The 21,096-nt window shown below is 32.0% G+C and overlaps 1 protein-coding gene across 1 annotated transcript in view; it reads right to left on the bottom strand.

The window, feature by feature from the left end:
- Window positions 1-861: 861 nt before the first annotated feature.
- LOC129220096 (synaptotagmin-15-like) overlaps window positions 862-21,096 on the bottom strand; it is a 55,475-nt gene continuing 35,240 nt past the window's right edge. Inside the window, exons 2-8 of the mRNA XM_054854437.1 lie at window positions 17,538-17,785; window positions 12,103-12,307; window positions 9,931-10,134; window positions 6,285-6,461; window positions 4,078-4,240; window positions 2,534-2,675; window positions 862-1,234 (exon numbers count right to left, since the gene is read on the bottom strand). Coding sequence (XP_054710412.1) covers window positions 918-1,234; window positions 2,534-2,675; window positions 4,078-4,240; window positions 6,285-6,461; window positions 9,931-10,134; window positions 12,103-12,307; window positions 17,538-17,709 — 1,380 coding nt within the window. The 5' untranslated portion in view covers window positions 17,710-17,785 and the 3' untranslated portion in view covers window positions 862-917. The remainder of the gene's footprint in view (window positions 1,235-2,533; window positions 2,676-4,077; window positions 4,241-6,284; window positions 6,462-9,930; window positions 10,135-12,102; window positions 12,308-17,537; window positions 17,786-21,096) is intronic.

The raw sequence follows: 21,096 nt of genomic DNA, 5'->3' as shown, positions 1-21,096 counted from the left end.
TGAAAATTTTCTTTTTTTAATTTTTATTTTTTACATTTTCATCACCCATTATACTTTAACTTTATTTTACAAGCTTGCTTGTATTGTTTACTCAGAAAGTAAAGTTTGTAAAAGACAACCCATCAAACTTCATAGTTTCTTTAATGTTAAGATGGAATCCCAAACACGTTCCTTAAAATATCTTAAAAACTCAATTCTGTAGATACTGCGCTTTACCTACCCAATGAAATATTAACCAACAATATTTAAATTAACTATAAAAATGCTTAATCATCAACTGATTGTTAACTGTTTCATGACATTGACAACTTTTTGGTGCCAGTTTCATAAAAAAGACTCTGAATGAAAAGCGAAAGGTACTTTCAGCTATTGGTACTCTACCCCCGTTTTAGAGCTTGGCCACTTATTTAATTTTTTAAATTAGCGAGTACAGAAAAATACTGCTTGCTCGGCCACCATGTTTGATGATGCTTATGGTTTATTTTAACATTTCGATGAGACATTTTTTTTTTAAACTGACATAACTTATTTTTAGGACGAACTACTTAGTTGCTGCTTATTTAGTTGGTAGATTATTTTAAGAAAGCTTTTCTTGTTATTAAATGGCCAGGTTTCTTATTTGGCGGATTAATGAAAACTGGCTGAGTTTAATTATTTCGCAGATTATTTTTTCGTTTAAAAAAAATAAATAATTGATATTGTTTAAAATAATTATTTGTTTAAAAGTCCTTTAAAAAAATAGTGCATCATATTGCCAAGCAAAATTTATAAATAAATTTGACAAACAATGACGGTAATCAGTAAAATGAAAAACAATTTCCGTAATTTAAAAAAAGCGCCAAGTGTGGCTCCCATAACGGAAAAGTACCAATCAAAGTTCTTGCGTACAAAACAATTCCTGCATTGCTGCTATGTCACTACAAATATAAATTTCTCCACTGCACTACTGAGCGGCTGTCTTGGGCCATCCGACCCCAGTGTGTCTTAGAACCGTCCGACATTTCTGTGTACGGTCCCAATGCTATTCTTCCGATTGGGAAACTTCTACCCAAGACACCCCTATACATAACAGTCACTACTAGGCTGGAATCCGTGAGATACTGGGGTGGAACTACGAAGTTGCTCTTGTGGTTGTAGAAGGGGTCTCCCGAATCCACGACGACACGAGATCGAATAGTCTTAACTTTTTGGCCAGCGCACATCAGAGTCATCTTTACAAATGAATCGAAAACATCTGCGAAGAAAGAAGTAAAGTGTTCATAGATTTTTTAAAAGATAGACAACCATACATCACAAATTATCTAAGTTTGAAGATGAATGAAGAGACCATCAATCGGAATGACTTTGTCATATGAGGGAGTAGGGATGTACGTAGTGAAAATAAAAATTTGGAGGTAACCAGTGAAAATGGTAGGAGAGTCTCTCCTCTGCGGTGGGGCAAGAGACACTTCTAGTAGTCCTGGTAGGTGCTGATATATAGCATTATTTAGAAATAGAGATAATTAATTTAAACAAGAGATTTAAACGCAATTTATACTCAAAACTTCGAAAAGTCGATTTATGTTCCTTTGCTTCTCCTTGTCTCATATAAGGCGTGAATTGGTCCAGTTTTCAAATGTTACCTTGCATCATTTCAAAACTTCGCAAACTTTTGTTTTCGTTTGGTTGAAAGAAGACTGCACTGAATGAAAGGCTAAACCCATATAAGGCGGTTCTGATAAGTTCAGCTGTGATCTCGAAAAGGTTTACCTCTTTTCCGAGTAAGAGAGAATGCCAATTGGCGCTGAGTTGAGTTGAGTGACTTACATAGTAGCTTTGCAAAAGTATTCCAGTTAAAATCCGCATCAGAAACACGTCGCTTTTCGACTTAACTTCCCAAAAAGATGTAAACATTTTCAAGGTCATAGCTAAACCTACTTGTGCCACAATATACGTTTTGTTCTCAAGCTTCAGAAATGATACAAACTAACATTTGGAAAGTGGGAAAATTCACTCCTGGCTGACGTTGCTCCACTTAAATGAACCAGAAAAATAAAACATAATTCCCGAAGAACTCACTGCTGTATGTTAAGTATATTCTTGAGTGTATTTGTTTTTGCCGTTTTATGCCTGATTTACCTTTAACTGGCATTCATATTCTTAAAAAATAAGCTCGTACATTGTTCACTGAGTTAAATCTTCGTATAATGATGCATGCTTTTGCTTCAAATAATTATATTTTAGTTCAAAAGGTTTCACACGCTGCTGTTTTAGGAATTCTGTAAGATACCACTGAGTCACAACAACCCAAAGATATTACAAACAACTCTTGGATTACCCCCCCCCCCCCAAGAAAAAAAGTTGCACACTTTCGTTGAAATCCACTTTTTTTTCTTCAAAAATTCGTCTATTCTAATGTAACTTTTATTTTAAAACCGGATGGTCCAGTAAAAACATATTTTTGCCCTGTTTCAATGGCTCTAGTTTTTTCTTTAATGTGCTTACAGACAAGTTTCAAATCACAAAGAGAATCAATATTAGGGTTAATTCATACCTCTATGCAAAGGGCGAAGATGTTTCTTATGATCATCAAAATCAATACGCAAATGCTTTGCCTTTATCACATGTAGTCCCAATCGACTTTGCGTCGCTGAATAAAACAGTCCAATTAAAATCTGCCCAATGTTCTGAATTGGCTGAAAAAACACAACCGTAGAAATGTACATTCAAGAACATGAACTTTTAAAATTTAGAATAGGAATGAAATAAGAATCAAAGCAAAAAAGCATATGACCCTATGGCATGTTTTACACAACATATTTTCGCTTGTGTACGTACTTAAAATATGTACAGTTTTTGTGTTATTAAGATTAAAAGTAAAAATTGACAGAAAAAAATAGAGGAGGTGGAGAACAAATGAAATATGATGTCTTTTCGTATTAGGCAGTAAAGTTTCTAGGTTTTTTAAAAAATCACGAACATATAAGTTCATACACTTCTTCGCCTTGTATTCCTTTAACACAATTTTCTTTTATTTTATTTAAAATCACACTTTACAATGTTATCTAAATGGAAAAATTAGAGCTGTTAGGTAAGAAAAAAACAGAGGTGCTCAATTTATTAAAGAATAAGAAATAAAGTAAGTAAAATAAAAGCCACTGAACAAGGAAATTATTTATTCAGCAAATTTGAAGAAGACCATTGTTTAACAACGGTACATCATTCAAGATTTCTCCTGCTCACAGATGAGGGGAGTGTCAGTCGTTACAAACTTCATATGCATTGCCATTATTACGCTGCTAAGATTGGAAATGCGGCAAGAAATACCAAAGGCTCTGGGGACAGGGTTTGATCCCCAAAACCCGATTCTGAGTTTCTAGTGTATTAGCTTTTAACTATATTAAAACTTTTTTTTAAACACTTAGCTAAAAGGTTTTTTAAAGTAAGATTAACATTAAACTAAGATATTGCATCAATCTAGTTTTATTTTAAAGATTTTTTTTATTAGTTGTTTTTGTGCATTTACTAATTTTGCATTACTATTCTCAAAAATCACATGAGAAAAATAACTCGATAAAAGTTTTCGAGTTTGCATTTCATCAAATAATTTATGGAGAAGTTTATAAAAATAAAAAAAGTGTGCAAGTGAAAATTACATTTTTCTTTTTTGCAAATAGTAATTAATTTTACAGGATTGAAAAAATTCTTGATTTCCTAAACATAATTTGTTTCTCCTCATTAGAAGTTTTTAAGGATAATAATAGCTCTTTTTTCTATTTTTCAATTGCATTTTCCCACAACGGTCCTTCTACGTTTACATATTTCTACGACTTGAATAATCTCATTATAAATATTTTATCAAGTGGAAGACAATACAAAAGTTTTTTTATGTAACATTTTTTAATCCTACTTTCAAAATTAGAACTTTCAGAACAAAACCTAATGACGTATTAAGCAATACAATATGCATAAACAGATAAAAATGAAAGAGAAATAGTTTTTAGAGTAATCGTTTCATGAAAATTTAACTTAGCTTAAAGCAACATGCATAAACAGATAAAAATGAAAGAGAAATAGTTTCATGAAAATTTAACTTACCAATGCCATTGGAGTCAAAGGCAGCCGGTGTCTTTCCTTGCCTTCAGAATTCAGCTTATCAAGAGATATTATTGCATGACCAATTGCATCATACCTCCCTTGGCGGTCGCTGTCATACACACTTAACCGTAGTATATTATCTTTTGCAGACTTCCACTTTGAACTATAAAAATATATGTGAATACATAAGTTAAAATTCATGTTTGAAAATTAATAAATACATTACTAAAATTAAGTAATTATTTACTGAAAATGAATAACTTTTTCAATCCACAAACAGGACATTTTATGAATATTAAAATCATAAATAAATATATATATCAGACATGAGTGCCTATGCATTGGCAGAATAGGTTCGTGACCCTTATTTGTACTATCAATTATTTTAAACAAAGTTTGATCCCGAATATCATTCAAAAAATTTTAACAAAAGCCATTACATACTGAATGACAGTTATTAGATCCTTCTTTACTTTCAAATTTTTGCAATTTTAATCGAAGTTTTTCTCCTTTAAACTAAAGCCTTAAAACATATGAATTTTCTTAGCCCTCCTATAAAATTACATACTTGGACTTTCATGATATCAGACAATGTTAAAACTTTTTTCGCTATAGTTCAGATTTGAAGTCATTATTTATTATTTATGAGTGCAAATGCCCAAATTTTAAATAATTAATTTTAATTATTGCGTTTTCGTTTTATTACTTTGAAAACTTTCACATTTTATACCTAAAATTTCTTGATTTTAAAAATTTGTTTTTTTATCTTGGCTACCTTTTAACATTTTCTCTTCAAATTTTCATCGACAATTCTTAATCACAGAATTTAGTTTAATCTATCTAATCTATGATATTTTCTTTTTTTTTCTCATGTCCCTTAAAAATTCCCCGTTATCAGAATTACGCTATGTTTGACTAACCCTTGACATTTTCCCTGATCGCTTTCCCTAACAATCTTGGTTTCAGAAAATTTTCTGGATGACCTATAACATTTTCATTCTTTCTCATTTTTCCTGAGATTCTTGGTTTTTGAATTTAAACCTGAATAACTTTTAATAGTTTCTGTTTTCATTCTCAATGACAGTTCTTGGCTATAATATGTTGGTTACGTTAATAAATACGCTATGGCATTTTCATTTTTGCACATATTCCTTGAGAAAGTTCCTGATTATTAGTTAACTTGACTAACCTTTATCAATTTCACTGTTCATTTTCCTCCGACTATCTTGCTCTTAGAAATTTCTCTTACTAACCATTAATATTTTCATGTCTTCTCATATTCACTCAAAATTCTTGTTTATAAAATTGTGTTTAACTTAACTACTATTTGATTTCATTTTCTCTAATGTTCCCTTAAAATTTCTGGTTATCATAATCGTGTTTAATTTGACTAACTTCTGACATTTCCACTGTTAACTTTCCTGAAAATTTCGTCGAAGAAAATTCTCTAACTTTGCGTAACCTTTAACATTTTCATGTCTTTCTCGATATTTCCTGATTTTTTCAACTGGTTTCGATTTCTTTGTTTTTCGATTTCATTTTCGCCTCTTTCTTTGACAATTTCGGGTTTTGAAATTTTAAATCAGTTTAACTACCTAACCCTTGATATTTTCACGTGTTTTCTCATTCTTTTTAACAATTTTGGGTAACTTGGCTATGTTTTGACATACTCATATCATTCCGTATATCTGTAATTTTGGGCTTTAGAAATAGTGTTTACCTTGAATAACATGTGGAGTGGCATATTTGCAGTTGAAGCAGGTAATAAACGTTCAGATAATTTTCAAACATGTGCATTAGTTCTGTACGGGTTATTTGAAGAAATTTGCATGTAAAGCAGCTTGTTTTTCATCATATTTATGAAAGAGCAAAAGTTTTAGTCTTATTTTAAATTTCAGTCGAAATAATTTTAAAATGCTTAAAGTACGATCTCAGTTAATGAATTTATTTTTTACTATTGAAATAATTGCATTTGGGCTTTTTATAAATCCTGGTGAACTATGGTATCTGGATTAACTTCTAGCATTGTAGTGATCTGATAATAAACTCAAAATCTTATCCCTGATAACAGGTTCCTTTTTTTATCAAAAAAAAAAATATATACATGAAACTTAATTTCCATTGCTAAATTAATAAAATTCCGTGTCAAAAACACAAACCCGGTGTGTCTATAAGAAATTTCGATTAAAAATGTTAAACTTAATTACCTATTAGTATGAAAGACATGTTCTTCTTTATAAACAGGATTAGAAGTATTTCTAACAGATTTAGACAGTCGGAAATTCTTTCTAGATGATGCAATGTTGAGTTTCACGAAAGTGCTATAATGTTCAATGGTACCCTTCTTTGGCAAACCTTCTGCTCTTTCGAGGAACACGGTAAGTCTAAAAAAAGTAAATAAATTATAGTAGTTACTGCTAATAGCTTGTAGGTTACCGAAAAAGATTTATATATACATACAAAATTTGTTATAACACAGCATGAGAATCTTATATGAAAAATATTATAATAGCATTCACAACTACTTCTACATGAAACATACATTAGTTAATTTACAGCATGTTGGGAAAAAATAAAATATTTTCCTTGCCTCGAACTGTTGTTTCTACCAACTACAATAAATTCTATGGAGACGATTTTTCACTTTTACTTTAGACTTTTTTCATTGAAAATTCTGAGAAGTTTAACAAAAGCAGTTTTTATTGCAAATCTGTGCCTTATTTACACTTTAGTTGTTCAACTGTTGCCTCGTAAGGTTTATTATTATTCGGTTTGGAATTTTAATTTTTATTTGTATTTGTGCAACTCATGCAACTGTATATAAAAAAACCTCATATTATATTTAAGAGGCATTCATTTTCATAAAAGCATGTACATTCGTGCATTTATTTATTTTGTACTCTCACGCAATTCAAGTTTCTCTAAGAATAGGAAGAGAACCAGCATTAAAAATGCTATGTACTTTCAAATATGAATGCATCTAAAAGAAAGTTTCAAAAGTTATTAAAACGGTCAGTTGACTGCATACTGTTACGTTTCGATGGAAACTGGAAATTAATCTCTGTCAATACATCAGTTAAATTCAAATTGTTTTAATAATAAGTTAGAGTTTTAGTAATGATTATTATAAAAAAATAACGAAACCATTCGTTTCGTTCAAAATGAATTAATGCTTTTGAAATTTTTTTCGATTTAGGATATCACTAAAGCGAATTGTATTTGCAAAAGTTAACGTCAACCTCAAGTGGAAAATTGTAACCAATTTATCCGTAGTTTTCCATCTCTTTCGAAACTTGAGAATTTTTACTATGGCGGATGAAAAAAATACTTCAAATTAGGTACAATATAAAAAATGCGAACAATAAAATAATAATAACAAATCAACCATTAATATTATACATTCAATCTAAAATAACTTTCTTATAAATTTCCTGTAAAAAATAAAGATGAATTTTTAGTTGATATCAAAACAGTTTTCTTTATCTTTTGTTGAGCAATTCTCAGTCTATATTGTTACTGTTGACAGTAGAGTTCTTTTGAAGATTAATTCTATCTTCTCATTTCGCTCGATGTCTCATTCTTCAAACCAAATATTGACTGAGATGAAGGCTTCCGTATTTTCACACGGAAGCATAAAAACGCTTTAACTAAATTATTGCGAGACTTACTTTTACAAAATGTCTGATCAATTCATAAAAAATGTATGTAAAGCATTTTACAGTAAATTTACTCAGTAGAAAGATACCGAGACATCTTGTTTTGCAACACATTTGAGAATAAATAAATTTATTATTGTTTGAAGAACATATTTGTTTTAAAAGTAGGAAATCAACTTTTAAAAAGAATATTAGTTTTCCAAAAGTTGAACCTATGAAAACTCTGCTATTTTTTTTTTCCTCTCCAGGGGTGGGGGGATTGACTTTATGAGTTTAACTTTTGTGTTTTCGTGCTGTCTCGTATATATTTTAAACGAACGAATGGATTCTGATATTTTTGTTTGACAGTTGACTAGATGGAGAGTTCTTATAGCTATGCTTCAAGAAGAGTCAGTTGTTTTTTTTTAATTTTTATTTTTTTAAGTTTCTTTTTACACAAGCTAAACACTAAAAGAGGTGTTGTTCGTTCATTTCAAGTTATTAACTTCGAGAGAGAGAGAGAGAGAGAGATCTTTTCATAATCAATTAAATGAAAATGGGTGGCGAGCAACAAAAAAGGAACGGAATCTTAAGGAGTAAAGTAAATGAAGTCTGATTTCCACGTAAGCTATGTGTCAGCTATGGGTGTTTTCATCCAGCAAAAATAATAGGCTAAACTTAATCCTCAAAGGCACTGAGCTATGAATTACACTGGAATAAGTTTGGATCTTTCTCTACTTTTGCGATCTCAGAGAAAAGTAAGGGGTAAAGATTTTAACCGTCAAATTCGGAACATTCTCATGACGCTTTGCCGGACTTTATTTTTTTTTGAAACTATAAAGCCACTCACGCCAATCAAAATGGCTAAGTTTTGTACAAGAGTTAACTAACAGAAATTCTGTTTACTTACAGCTTTTGTAATTCTGCACTCTTTGACTATTGTTTCTTTTTTCAAAAAAGATTGCTAAAAACGCTAAAAATATATGTTTTGTCACATGCTGTCAGTTTATTCATTTATTTTGAAAATGACTGATATTATTTTATCTCATTTATTTTTTTTTTCGCTAGCTTAATTTACACTTTTTCAGAGAGAGATTTTTTGGGAATATAGTTAGAGTCATTTTTTAGGAATTGTTGTGCTAGTTAAGGGAATTACTAACCCGACACATTGTTGCATCAACTGTAAGCTTCAGAAACATGATGTGTTGTCTGAGTTCGATTAATCATGCAGATACATTTTAAACACCATAACGCTCGTTCACTGCATTTTGAATACACTCTTCTTTGGTAAATCTAAAACAAGAATAATTCTAACTCCCCAAATAGAAGATTTTGAAGTTTTAGTAAAAAACTGATAGTATTCATTTTATTTTTTTCCAGTTACTATTTTTAAACTTAAATTAAAAAAAAATACTAAACTTAAAAAATATAATTAAGCCAAAATACTATAGCTAAAACATAGGATCCATGAAAAATGCAACTAAATAATTCTAATTTATATTTAATGGTTTTGACAAGTTAAGTTGAGTAACAAGTCATAGAATTTTTGTTTTCAAATTGAATAATTGGGTAATATGTTTTATTCGACCTTGACGAGGTTACAAGAATAAAACATTAATTTCGTAACATTTAGTGATCGTGCAAAAATCTCAAGTAGCAAAATATTTAGCACCATTAGGAACATGCTCTAATTCAAAATAAAGTTTTACATTAAAAAAAATATTACAAAACGAATTTGAATAATTATGCTACTCCTTCTTTACTTGAGTGTATTGAAAACTATAGCATTAGATCTTCAGAGTTTCCTTGACAGTTTAAACGTAGATTATTAACTTCATTTCGGTCTTTCCACACCATTACGTTTAAACAATTTCACTGTCTGTGGTAACACTTACATTAGATTTTAAATACATAGTTAAATTCCGCTTTACAAGTATACCCTTAAACTATAATAAAATCATGGTTTATTGTCAGAAGCGAAATCCCTGTTGTACTTATTTCTATCATTCTTTTTGAAAAATTAACGATGTGTTTGATAAATCATTGCGTCTCAAAGTCTCTGTAGGGGTTAGTTGGGCGTCACCGGCGTCTCAGCACACATCACCTGTTTCTGTTGTTTAACTAAATTATTGCGAACCGGGTACTACGACTGATTGGGTTGAGCTGTCATGTCCTTGCCTAACGATGAAAAAAATGAATGCTGGGTTAATGAACTTACCTTTGTTCGTGTTCATCGTAGTCGGTGGTGAAATTTAAATACCCGTATATTTCTGTGTCTACTGTCTTCAGGGGTATATCCAACTCTTCAGGCTTCTTCTCGTCTTCTGTTGTTTCAGATTCAGCAATTTCGCTTAGCACGTGTTTGTCGAAAGCAAAATTACCTTTGCCTCCAGCTATGTCGGGATCTGAGCTCACGATAGACCTAAGTGATAAATCAAAATATGCGTTAAGGGAGTGTTTTTTAAGGTAATAAGTAATAAATTTACTAACTCTTATCTTATATAGAAGACATTTATTCATTTATTTATTTATTTATTTTATTTTATTTTGAAGCATCGTAATTAAATCCAAAGTTTAAAAAATATAATCATAAAACAAAAATATGTTAGCCCGAATGAGCTAACTTATTTTCATTTCAATCGCAATTTCACATTTAAAAATTCATTTTATCGTCTAAAACTAGCTTTTATAAAATCAGTTAAAGCATTGCTCCAAAGCTTAAGAAACCTTTTACAATCAGCTAATCTGCATTAAAATGTTATGATTTTTTTTATATTTATTTTTTAACATAGCATTGATGAAGGGTAATGCTGCACATGGAAGACCAGTTGTGCTCAGAGTTAGGATTAAACATTTAAGTATAAAATTCACACATTTGGTTTCAGGACATTTCACAGTCCTCCTTACGTAGTCAGTACACTATGTTTCCAGTACACGAGGCTTTTTGAGACATTTATCACTGTTTGAAACCATATATAGGTTGCGTTCGACGAACCTCACCGGCCGACCGGTAAGTAACTGGTTACTTACCGCAGCGTTCTATGATCAACCGGTTACCGCACCAGTTACCATTCTAAACTGTTGATTGGTTGAATGGAGCACGTGATCATTAGCTGTCACGTGATTAACTAACTGGGCGCTACCGGTCGTGCTCGTCGAACGCAAGCATAGAGTAAAGCGAAATCATGTTTCGTTGTCTAACCTAAATTATCTGCAAAAACAGCATATTTACTTCTGATATAATATATCTTTTTCCATCAAATCATGTAGATCATCATCAGCAGCATTACGCAGCTGGGACTCAACAATGAGAGCTTATGTCCATTTCTGTGCTTATGTCACATACTCATTAGCTTACATGATCACCCTTACTTTCCATCGCTATGTTGGGCTTGGACGCATTATAATTGGGGTGACAAAACACTACAAAATAAAAGTATGCGCGAATGTAGAGTTAAACGTAAATATTTAATAGCCGTAATGAATAAATTAAGCTTTGAAAGTTCAAAATTCCAGCATTTTTTCATTGTAAAGTAAACTGTTAAATATTTTTTCACCTTGATTGTCCACCTTTCTTACATGTTTTATCAGAACAACAAATTCTACTTTGCAAACACTCAGTGCTGCCATATTGAACTGTTAAAATATATATTTTAAAATAAGAGTGTACAGATGCAAATTTGCCTGAAAGTTGGATGTTGTAGCATTTTATAGCAAACCATTTGCACATTTTTTACTTGAAGTCACAAAACGATTTCTCCCGACAATTTTTACACTAATTTGCAACAATGTCAGCTATATTGATCAGGATTCTATTAAAGTCTTTCGGCCCGCATGTCATTACCATATAAGAGGAACATGGGAGAAGCAAAGGGATAAGGGTGCCAAAATTAAAAATTTCGAGATAAACAGTAAAAATGATAGGGTAACCTTTCCTCTGTTTTGAAGTAGGAGATTGTACTTGTAGCCCTGGTAAGTGCTGTTACACAGCATGATCTAGAAAAAAAATTTCATGAAAGCCTGTATAGGACCTTAGATCTTTAAATGCGTTTTACTCAAACGTGAAAATATCCACTTGCATCACTTTTCTTCTCACTGCTTCATATGATGTCATGCTTTTCCTTGCTATTTTCTCAAAAATCATGTGTCGTTCAGATGCAGTTTCTTTAGATTTTTACTCCATGCGTGAAATCAAGTGTTTCCGACTATATCCGGAGTTGTTCAGACGCCCTGCATAAACATTTTCTGCATCCATAGTGTAATATATTTCTACATAAAATATCAAGAAAAATACCAGACTAGAGATACAAAGTTATCCCACAATCAAAATAAGATACAATATTAAAAAAAAAAGACTTAATTAAACTCATATCATTATTTGAGTCCGCACCTTGAGTTTCCTAAAGAGTAGATAGTTCGTCCTCCAGTTGACCTTGCATTGATGAGAGATGTGACATCCGTCGCACTTGTAGCGGGAATGGTGGACCAGCACCTCCCCCTGTGCTCTGGAGGTGGGGTGTCTTCGTCGTCCGATGAGGAACAACTGTCAGAATGGGACCGACCTGGTTGGTTGACCACTGGATTGTAGGTGGTGGCTGATGGAAAATATATTTTTAATACATGTCTTAACTGTGATTGTGTGATTTTTTTTAAAAAAAATTGCTAATTTCCGAATTTACCGTTGATTACAAGTTAAATATTATAACACTTGTTAATTTAGAGTTGAAAAATTTATGAAATACATTTAAAGCTGTATCAAATAAATAATCATACTCAAAATATCGCTACGTTACAAAAAAAATCTTTGAAACCAATGGTACAATTTTAGTTGAAATTGAGGTGGTTCCATTTTCAATTGAAAAGGAAATGTCATGATATTTTTTATTAAATTATTTTATTACTTTATTTAAAAACAAAAAATGGCAAACTCTGCAAAATTCGGAATATTCAAAGTTTTAAGTGTTAAGAGCCTCTACTTTTTACATTAATAAATTGCCCAAATATTGCGCACTGGGAGTGGTAGAAGTTTTTAAAGAAGAATATGCTAGTCCTGGGAAAATTTCGCTCACAGTTTCAAGAAGGGGGCATTCTTAGTAAAGACTATCTGAAAAACATTAAAATTCGGTAACAATATTGGTTTGACACGAACTGAAAATTTTAATGGCAGGTCTTCTGAATTCTGCTAATGATTCCAATTTTATAGAGGGAACTAAGAGTGTTTTTAGAACAACCACATTTCAATTAACTCTCATTTTTCCCCGTGAAACCACACGACTTAAAAATGCTATTAAATGTTATTTTTAGTAATTGTGAGTTGATAGTCGGTTTCATAAGAGAAAAAAAAAAGTCTAAACATTTAAAGTAGCTTTTTCCTTCCACCTTTACATTTTCCATGATAAAGGTATATGCAATAGTGTTTCTTATGCAAATAACAGCTCAAGTGAAAGCTGGAGCTGTAATATAGCTGTGCATTAAGAGGTTGATGCGGGTCAATCTGACCTTGAATGGTGTCGGGAGGTTTTGTGTGAACAAGCGTTATCGGTGAAATCACGCATGGAATACTGAACGTGAGGTTGTTTGTTCACGTGTCATCAACAGCAAAAAAAGAAATGTGAATCACTGCTCACAATATAAAGGTGTTTAATGGAAATGACGTAACCTGCACGTAGTAAATCGCATTATACCTTTTGCGTGAGCATTAATTTAGTAACAGCTTCCATATTAGCATCGTAAAGAAATTATGGATACGCATTAAAGATCGTCGCTAATTATCTTTACTTACCTCACATTTTGTAATTTAGGGGAACATTTTATTAAACTGTCAGTGTTGTATTCCTCATACTCTAACATAAGTTATACATATAAACAATTCCAAAATTTACTCTATTCAGGATTAATGACAAATGGGCCATTTATTATATAATACCAATTTAAAGTCAATGCAAAGCAATGAAATGTTTTCCGATTCTGTTTTCTTTTCTTTAATGAATGAGGACAGAGTTAACAAAACAAAAAATTAATTTGAATTTTGACATCTTGAATTCAAATTATGTTTTTTGCAATCACGAGTGTGTGTACGTAGGCGTATGTGTTTGTGTGTGGGGGTATGTGTTTGTGTGTACGGATTATGTGTATGTGTGTAGGCATGTGTGTTTGTGTCTGTATTCTGGCATGAGTGTGTGGGTAGTTGTGTGTATGAATGTGTATGTGGGGGGGGGGGTTGTGCATGTGTGTTTGTGTCTGTGTTCTGGCATGAGTGTGTGGGTAGTTGTGTGTATGAATGTGTATGTGGGGGGGGGGGGTGTGCATGTGTGTTTAGGCATATGTGTTTGTCGTTTGTGTCTGTGTGCAGGCATGAATGTGTGGGTAGTTGTGTGTATGTGTGTGTATGTTTTTGTGTGTATGTGTGGGCGTCTGTATGTATGCGTGTATGTGTTTGTATGTGTGTATGTGTTTGTGTATGTGTGTGTAGGTGTATGTGTGTAGGTGTATGTATGCGTATGTGTGTGTATGTGTGCGTGCGTGTGTGTAGGTGTATGTGTGTAGGTGTATGTATGCGTATGTGTGTAGGTGTATGTATGCGTATGTGTGTGTATGTGTGTGTGTGTGCGTGCGTGTGTGTAGTTGTGTATGTATGCGCGAGTGTGTAGGACATGGATGCAAACTGGAGGCGGCTTTCGCTATAGGAGCAGCATCGTGAGGAGCCCGTCGACGGTGATGGTGCGGAGGGTGGCGGTGGGAAAAATCAAAAGACGCCAAAAACAGTTAAGTGAGAACAATAAGCAATCGTGATTGCTCAAAAAACATGTAGTTAATGTAATTAAATAGTTATTAAACGTTTTTTAAATGTATGATTAAAAGCGCCGAAATATATTTACCTTAATAGCAGTAGACACAAAATATTTGTAAAAGTTAATAATTGTTATTATTTGTTATATGTGGTTAAAATGTGTCAGCTAAGACTAGAAAGCGTGAAGTCTTTTTTAAGTCCACTTCCCCCCCTCCCCTCACCCACCACTCTTTTCCAAACCATTCTCCCAGACAAGTTTTATTCATATTAGTTACATTTTCAGTATTGATCATTTTATGAAGTCTAAAACGAATAATTAAGTTATTAGTCCCTTTCATAATTTCTAATGTGGTGAAAATATTTGTAAATTATCTTTTATTACGTTATTTTTTTTTCTTTTTCTGATCAAGGAATTACTATTTTCAAGTTATTTTCTAAGCGATTAATTTTGATTTTTTGTTATTAGTTTCTTTCGAGATTCCTAATTTATGTGGAAAAGTTTTGTGCATCATAGTATTGTAAATCTTTTTTAAACATTTTCGTTGCTGTAAATTACTATATCAATTATTTGTACAAAGCAAATAATTATAACTCGTGAGGCATATTTTAGGCACATCATTAGGTAAGTAAAAGTATTCTGCAATTAATTACACAAAAAAACTATCTCTTTGAATGTGAAGATGCAGATTCTGGAGAAAAAAAAATGATTTAAGAAAAAGGTACCAATGGTCTTTTCCCATTGTGTGTCTAAATTATCTACTGTATTTTAGCTGAGCGAAACGTATACAACATTCCAATCGCAAGAAATCTGAAGGTATTTTTTAGTGGTGATTTTTCTCACGTCAATTTCAGACAAGCAAATTTTACCAAAATGCAAACAAAAAGAAAAAGAAAAACACCAAGTACAGTGCGGGCTATAAAAAAAATATATGCCCACAGCGGACCGCCCTTCAAAATACTTCTGAAATCATTCTTGCTGATTTTTTCATAAAATGACTCCTTGAATCTAAGTATGTCCACCGTCCCCCCCCCCCCCCACTCCTCATGACATCCCACGTTTAGCAAATTGCTTCCCCCGCTATCGTTTTCAGTTTTCAACAGTTTCATAGCCATTATTTTTACTTGAAAGAGAAGGAGCATTACGTCAACCATTTATATCTTATGAGGGGATAGAGATGTAAAAATTTTAAAAGCAAAAAGCATGAAAATTCGTAGCATGTTGGGAGACTCGGGTGGGTACTTTTCTCTGAAATATTTTTAAAATACACAAAACCGATCTTTTCTTCTAACGGCTTATTTTATAAGTTTTTAACCTTTTTTTTGCGTAAAATAAGAATATGCCGCTCCGCAGTGCGTACCCGTAGTACATACAATTTTCAATGACCGCCATGTAAGAAAAAAGTTTTACGGTGTAAAATGTTTTTAAAAAATATATTGGAAGCTTCGTATGTTGCACAGTTAGAGCAACATCACAAATCTTCGATAAAGAACCTTCTCATATCATTCAACTTACATTCACAACCATCATTAAGATTAAAAGTGAACTTAAGTATGCTTATAACGTAGCATTATAATGCATATATTATTAATGCATTATTTATGGGGTCCCACTGCCGCTATTGTTTATCACGTATTGACATACGGGAAAAAATGAGGATGCATCTCCAGGAATAAAAATATACATTAATGCTGCATTTTATGTATACGTAAGGTCATTTTAATCTTAATTATGTCTGTGAGTGCATGTGGTATAATACGGAAGGTTTCTTTACTGAAGATCTAAAATGCGACTTTAATTATGCAACACACGATGCTTCCAATAGTTTTTAATTTTTTAACAACGTGATTTTTTTTTCCCAGAAATGGCGGTCATAGGAGTGAGGTCGATAATATGGTTTTACGGCGAAGAATAAGTGAAAAACGAATAAAATAAGGCCGTGTAAAGCATACCTGTTTAAAAAAGATCGGTATTTTAGGGGAGATTTAAAGGTAGTTTAGAGGGGAATACCTCATGCGTCTCCCAAATTGCTCGATATATTCATGCTTTTAAACTTGACTCATTTCTTGCTTTTAAGAAGAGTTTTAATGACTAAAATAATACTCACTTCTCCACAAAATAAAAATAATGCTTCAAAACTGTCAAAAAAAAATAAAAAAAAGGGGGGAGGGCTCCGTCTCAAAAAAGCAGGACGTGTTGGGGGGAAAACTGTGGTTAGATTTGGATTCAGGGGGCATTCTACAAAACGAGCTGATGTGTGCATCACATGACTTCCTTTTACGCCAATTTAATAATAATAGTGCATTGGAGTAAGCAAAGAAACACTTAAAATATTTTTGCCCCAAGTTTCTTGCGAACTGAAGCAAAATATCGTTTCATACAGGTTGATTTTCGCAATATTTGACATTTTAATGTGATTCAATGGTTAACTCTCTAAATATCGCCAATAGTGGCCAAAATGAGATCATTTTTTTTTTTAAAGGCGACAAAACTTGGCGATCAAAAGCTTGGCGATATGTCACCAAGGGTTTTCCAAATTAGAACACCACTTAAGTTTGCATTGATATTACAATGATTTCTCCCGAAAAAGGTGTAAAAGACCCCCTTAGGAACATCCGAATGCAACCAAAAGGAGAGGTGCACAACTAGACCCCACTAAATTTCAACTTTCTTGGACACACCGTTTTTGAGTTATGCGAGATGCATGCGCACATACGCACATACGTACATACATACGTACATACAGACGTCACGAGAAAGCTCGTTGTAACTAATTCGGGCTTCGTCAAAATGAATATTTCTGGTATCTATACGTTCTTATGACATATATCCACGTGTGGTCGGGTTGAAAAAAAAATATATAAAACTCAGCATTCATTCGGGGGCGAGAATAATGGAAAAAAGCATATTAAGCCTATTTTTGGTTCAAAAATTTTATTTAGTAAAAATCAGCACGAATGGTGTCGGAAGCATTTTGAAGGTTTTTTTTTTTTTTTTTTTGCCGCTCTAATGTTATTTGCAGTTTACCATCTCTTACTTGTATTAAATGAGGAATGTCTTCTTGGCACATAGAATCCATGCGTCTCTTGATCTCTCCCAAGGGTCGCGTGTCCATCTAGTATGAGAGAGCTTGCATCATCAAGTGTTCTGGCCTTTTCGGTCGATCGATTCCAGCAACTACAGCAGCAGCAACATTTTAAGCAGTTCATGGCAGGAGGAACATGATGGCTCCTTTAACTTCAGGGACTTCGTTTAGCGGAAAGAGTTCCCATGAGTTTCTGTTATCTGGAAGATGAAACAGAAAAATTCAGGCATTTAATGACATTCTCTGGACAAAATGGTAATATTCATGTTCCCGTTTTCAATTTTTTTCTTAGCAGCCATTTTGTTTAGGTTGATGCGTCTACATCGAGTTATTGTTTAGATGGAAGAAGATGTTTTAGTATTATTTGATATTCAAATTTGGTTTGGCATGTGGTTTTGAACTTGGTTGGTTTTAAACTAGCGTTTAAATTTACTCTTTATTTATATGTCTTCTTATTTTAACTAGTTCATGGTAGGAGAGACATGATGGCTTCTTCAACATTACTGACTTCGCTTAGATGAGAGATTTACCATGAATTTCCCATTTCTGGAGAATAAAACAGAAAAAGTTAAGACATTTGTTGCCATTACTGAAAACGAAACTATCATTTTTATATCTGCGTCATCAAATTTTTCCTTATCAGACATTTTGATGTGGGTAATAATTCTGCAGCGGACTAAATTTTGGAAAGAGGGAGAATCTAAAATTAAGTTTAGTTGATCTATATATTTATCTATTAGTTGATATTATACTTTATTTTATTTATTTTAATTATTATTTATTTATTCATCTATTTTTTTTGCAAAATATGTTATACATTTCCATCTATTTACAACGTAATTACACAAATCATTCCGATAAAACATAATTATGATCTTGTTAAAATTCGTTAGTTATTTTTAGATGTCCCAGCTCTAACAAATGATGTGTTACAAAGAGTCATGATTTTTTCCTTCTGCTCTGCAATGTTTTTATTAACTCCAAAAAATTTGGATTATCTAAAATTTAGGCATTTTTCAGTCAAATAACTAGAGAACGATCCGAAATAGTTGATTAGTGCTCCAAATGAGCTCAATTATCCCCATGTAAAGTATTCACCAAGTGTTTTGATACCGTATGCAAAATAACTTAACATTCGACTTCATTACAAACTTTCGATTTATAAACGTAACTGCATAACTTCGCTGTAATATATCTTTTAGCTATTGAACGTTAAAAGTTTAAGAATTTATTTTTCAAGCATAATAAAATGCAAAAAAAAAAAAAAAAAACTCTAAACTGAGCTGTATCCTAAAAGTCGACACCAATCTCAAATGGCACAAGTTTCCCAAGATATATTCTAATCAAATTGGTGAAATAAATAAATCAATCACAATGTTTCGAAATTACATGTATGTGAAATGATGTGAAGGAAAAAAAAACTATCAGAGAGAAAAAAATTAAAAGGAAATTACTTCATGGCAAAAACAGTTAAAACGTTAGTGAAAACACATCCCCAGCCCTTATAATTAATGAATTAGTGACCTTTATTTACTCTCATCAAACGCAAAGCTATTAGCATGCCATCCGCTTCAGACTTAAATAAATGCTGCTCCTCTTCCCAAATGGAAGCCCCAAATGAATTTAATGCTTAGTTAATGATTTAAAGAGCGAAGTGCGTCTGGTATTTTCCATTAATAAGACTTCTTATCACAATGGTTTATTTTGACTAACAGAGTTTTCAGGTAATTTTGTTAACTAAAAAAATAAATAATGAATAAGTAAATGAAACATTGTACAAAAAGGCATCTCGTCTACTTGTATTTATATTTGCAGCACATAAATAGGATTTAAATTTATTTTTCTGGCAAAAAATGATGTGACCTAGATATTACTTAAAGTTGTCAACTATTTAACCCAAATTTTAAATTCATGAGATTTCTAAATTTTTCAATTTTCAGCATTTTTTCCTTCATAAGTCTCATTAAAAGTTAAAACAATGAGTAATTTTGAGATCGTTTTTCAAATGTAGAATAAGACATAAAAATTTAGTGCAGCAAAGCATTCACATTTTTTTTTTTTGCTTCATATAAAGCATCCTATGGCTACTAATAGTAAAGCAGAAAGTTTGGATGCACGTCGGGTTGTCAAAATGTCTGTGACGCGCATAGAGCCAAGTCCGTTCGCCGATTTTAATGAAATATTAAACACTAGTTTGTAGAGTGTAGGTGTGTACCTCGAAGCGTTTTATCGAAAATTGGATTTTATTTTTTTTAATTTCAATTTTGAGCTCATTCTTCACATAAATTTAAGAAGAAGGAGGTATTTCACGCGAATTTTTAATTTTAAGTAATTCAAAGGCTTGACATTTTCGTTGTAAGATGAAGTTTGTAAGAAGTTTCTACAAGCATTAGGAGAGCTACAACAATTGTTTTTGAAAACCGAAATACGAGGTGATTCCCAAACGATTCAAAAAAATTACGCTCGAGAATAAAATAAAAATTCAAAGATGAAATAAAGTATATTTGCAACTATAATTAACGTTTCGTTTTGTTGACATTGTCTTTCCGTCACTTTTCTTCTTTCTTTCTTTTTTTTTTTTTTTTTTTGTTCGTAATATTTTTAAAAATGTACTTTATTTTATATCGGTCCAAATCCTTCTGTCTTGTTGAATTGCAATATTTTAGCTGTAAAATGAAAGTCGTCTGATTTTTTTTTCAGTTTTTATGGAATTATGTTCAGTAAATTATTAAAATAGTGCATGCATAATAATTGTTTTAGGCAACGTTCTTTCTATATTGGTAAATTTTGGGAAAATGTCGTATTTTGCGTTTTAAGTGATTAAGAAAAAAAAACCTTCCTCTTTTAATATATTTCTGAGATATTAGCAAGCGAAAATCGTTCGTTTTATTTTATGTCTTAATTTTATACTTTTAATGAATAATATTTAAATTGTAACTAAATTTGAAAATAATTTAACTGTTACGAAATCGGTTTCATACTATTGATTCCGATATAAAAAGTTAGCATTTCTTTTTAGGTACTAAAAGCATTTTTTATTCGCACTAATTCCCGGAAGAGTTGTTTACTTTTTCTTTCGTTTAGAGTTTATACTTTTTGTGGTTTGGTGGGTGATTTATTATTAATCAAATGCAATTACATCAATTGGTGCATTTATTTACAGCCGAACTGTTCTTGAATTTTAATTCAATAAACAAAACACGTTTTTAAAGCTCCCAAATATTTGAGTTATACTACTATTGGCCCGATGAAGGTGAACAGCTTACATTCGTAGTAAAATCACATAAGTAATGGGGCGGAAGTGGTGGCATAAACGGGTGAACATTTGACGATAGCTTAGATATACGTGAAAAGAAAAAGAAGCAGTAGAAAAACTGTGTTCTAAGAAATGAGTAAAATAAGTCAACGTGTTTAACAGTACAAATAAAAGCATTAAACCTTAAGTAAACAGCTGTTTCGAGTCAATCAAAAACAAGTCTCTTCTTTAGGGAACTGATGTTCATGACAGTAG

This window comes from Uloborus diversus, chromosome 4 (genome assembly GCF_026930045.1).
Source record: "Uloborus diversus isolate 005 chromosome 4, Udiv.v.3.1, whole genome shotgun sequence".
In the NCBI taxonomy this organism is placed as follows: Eukaryota; Metazoa; Arthropoda; class Arachnida; order Araneae; family Uloboridae; genus Uloborus; species Uloborus diversus.
This window is presented reverse-complemented; position numbering and strand designations above follow the sequence as displayed.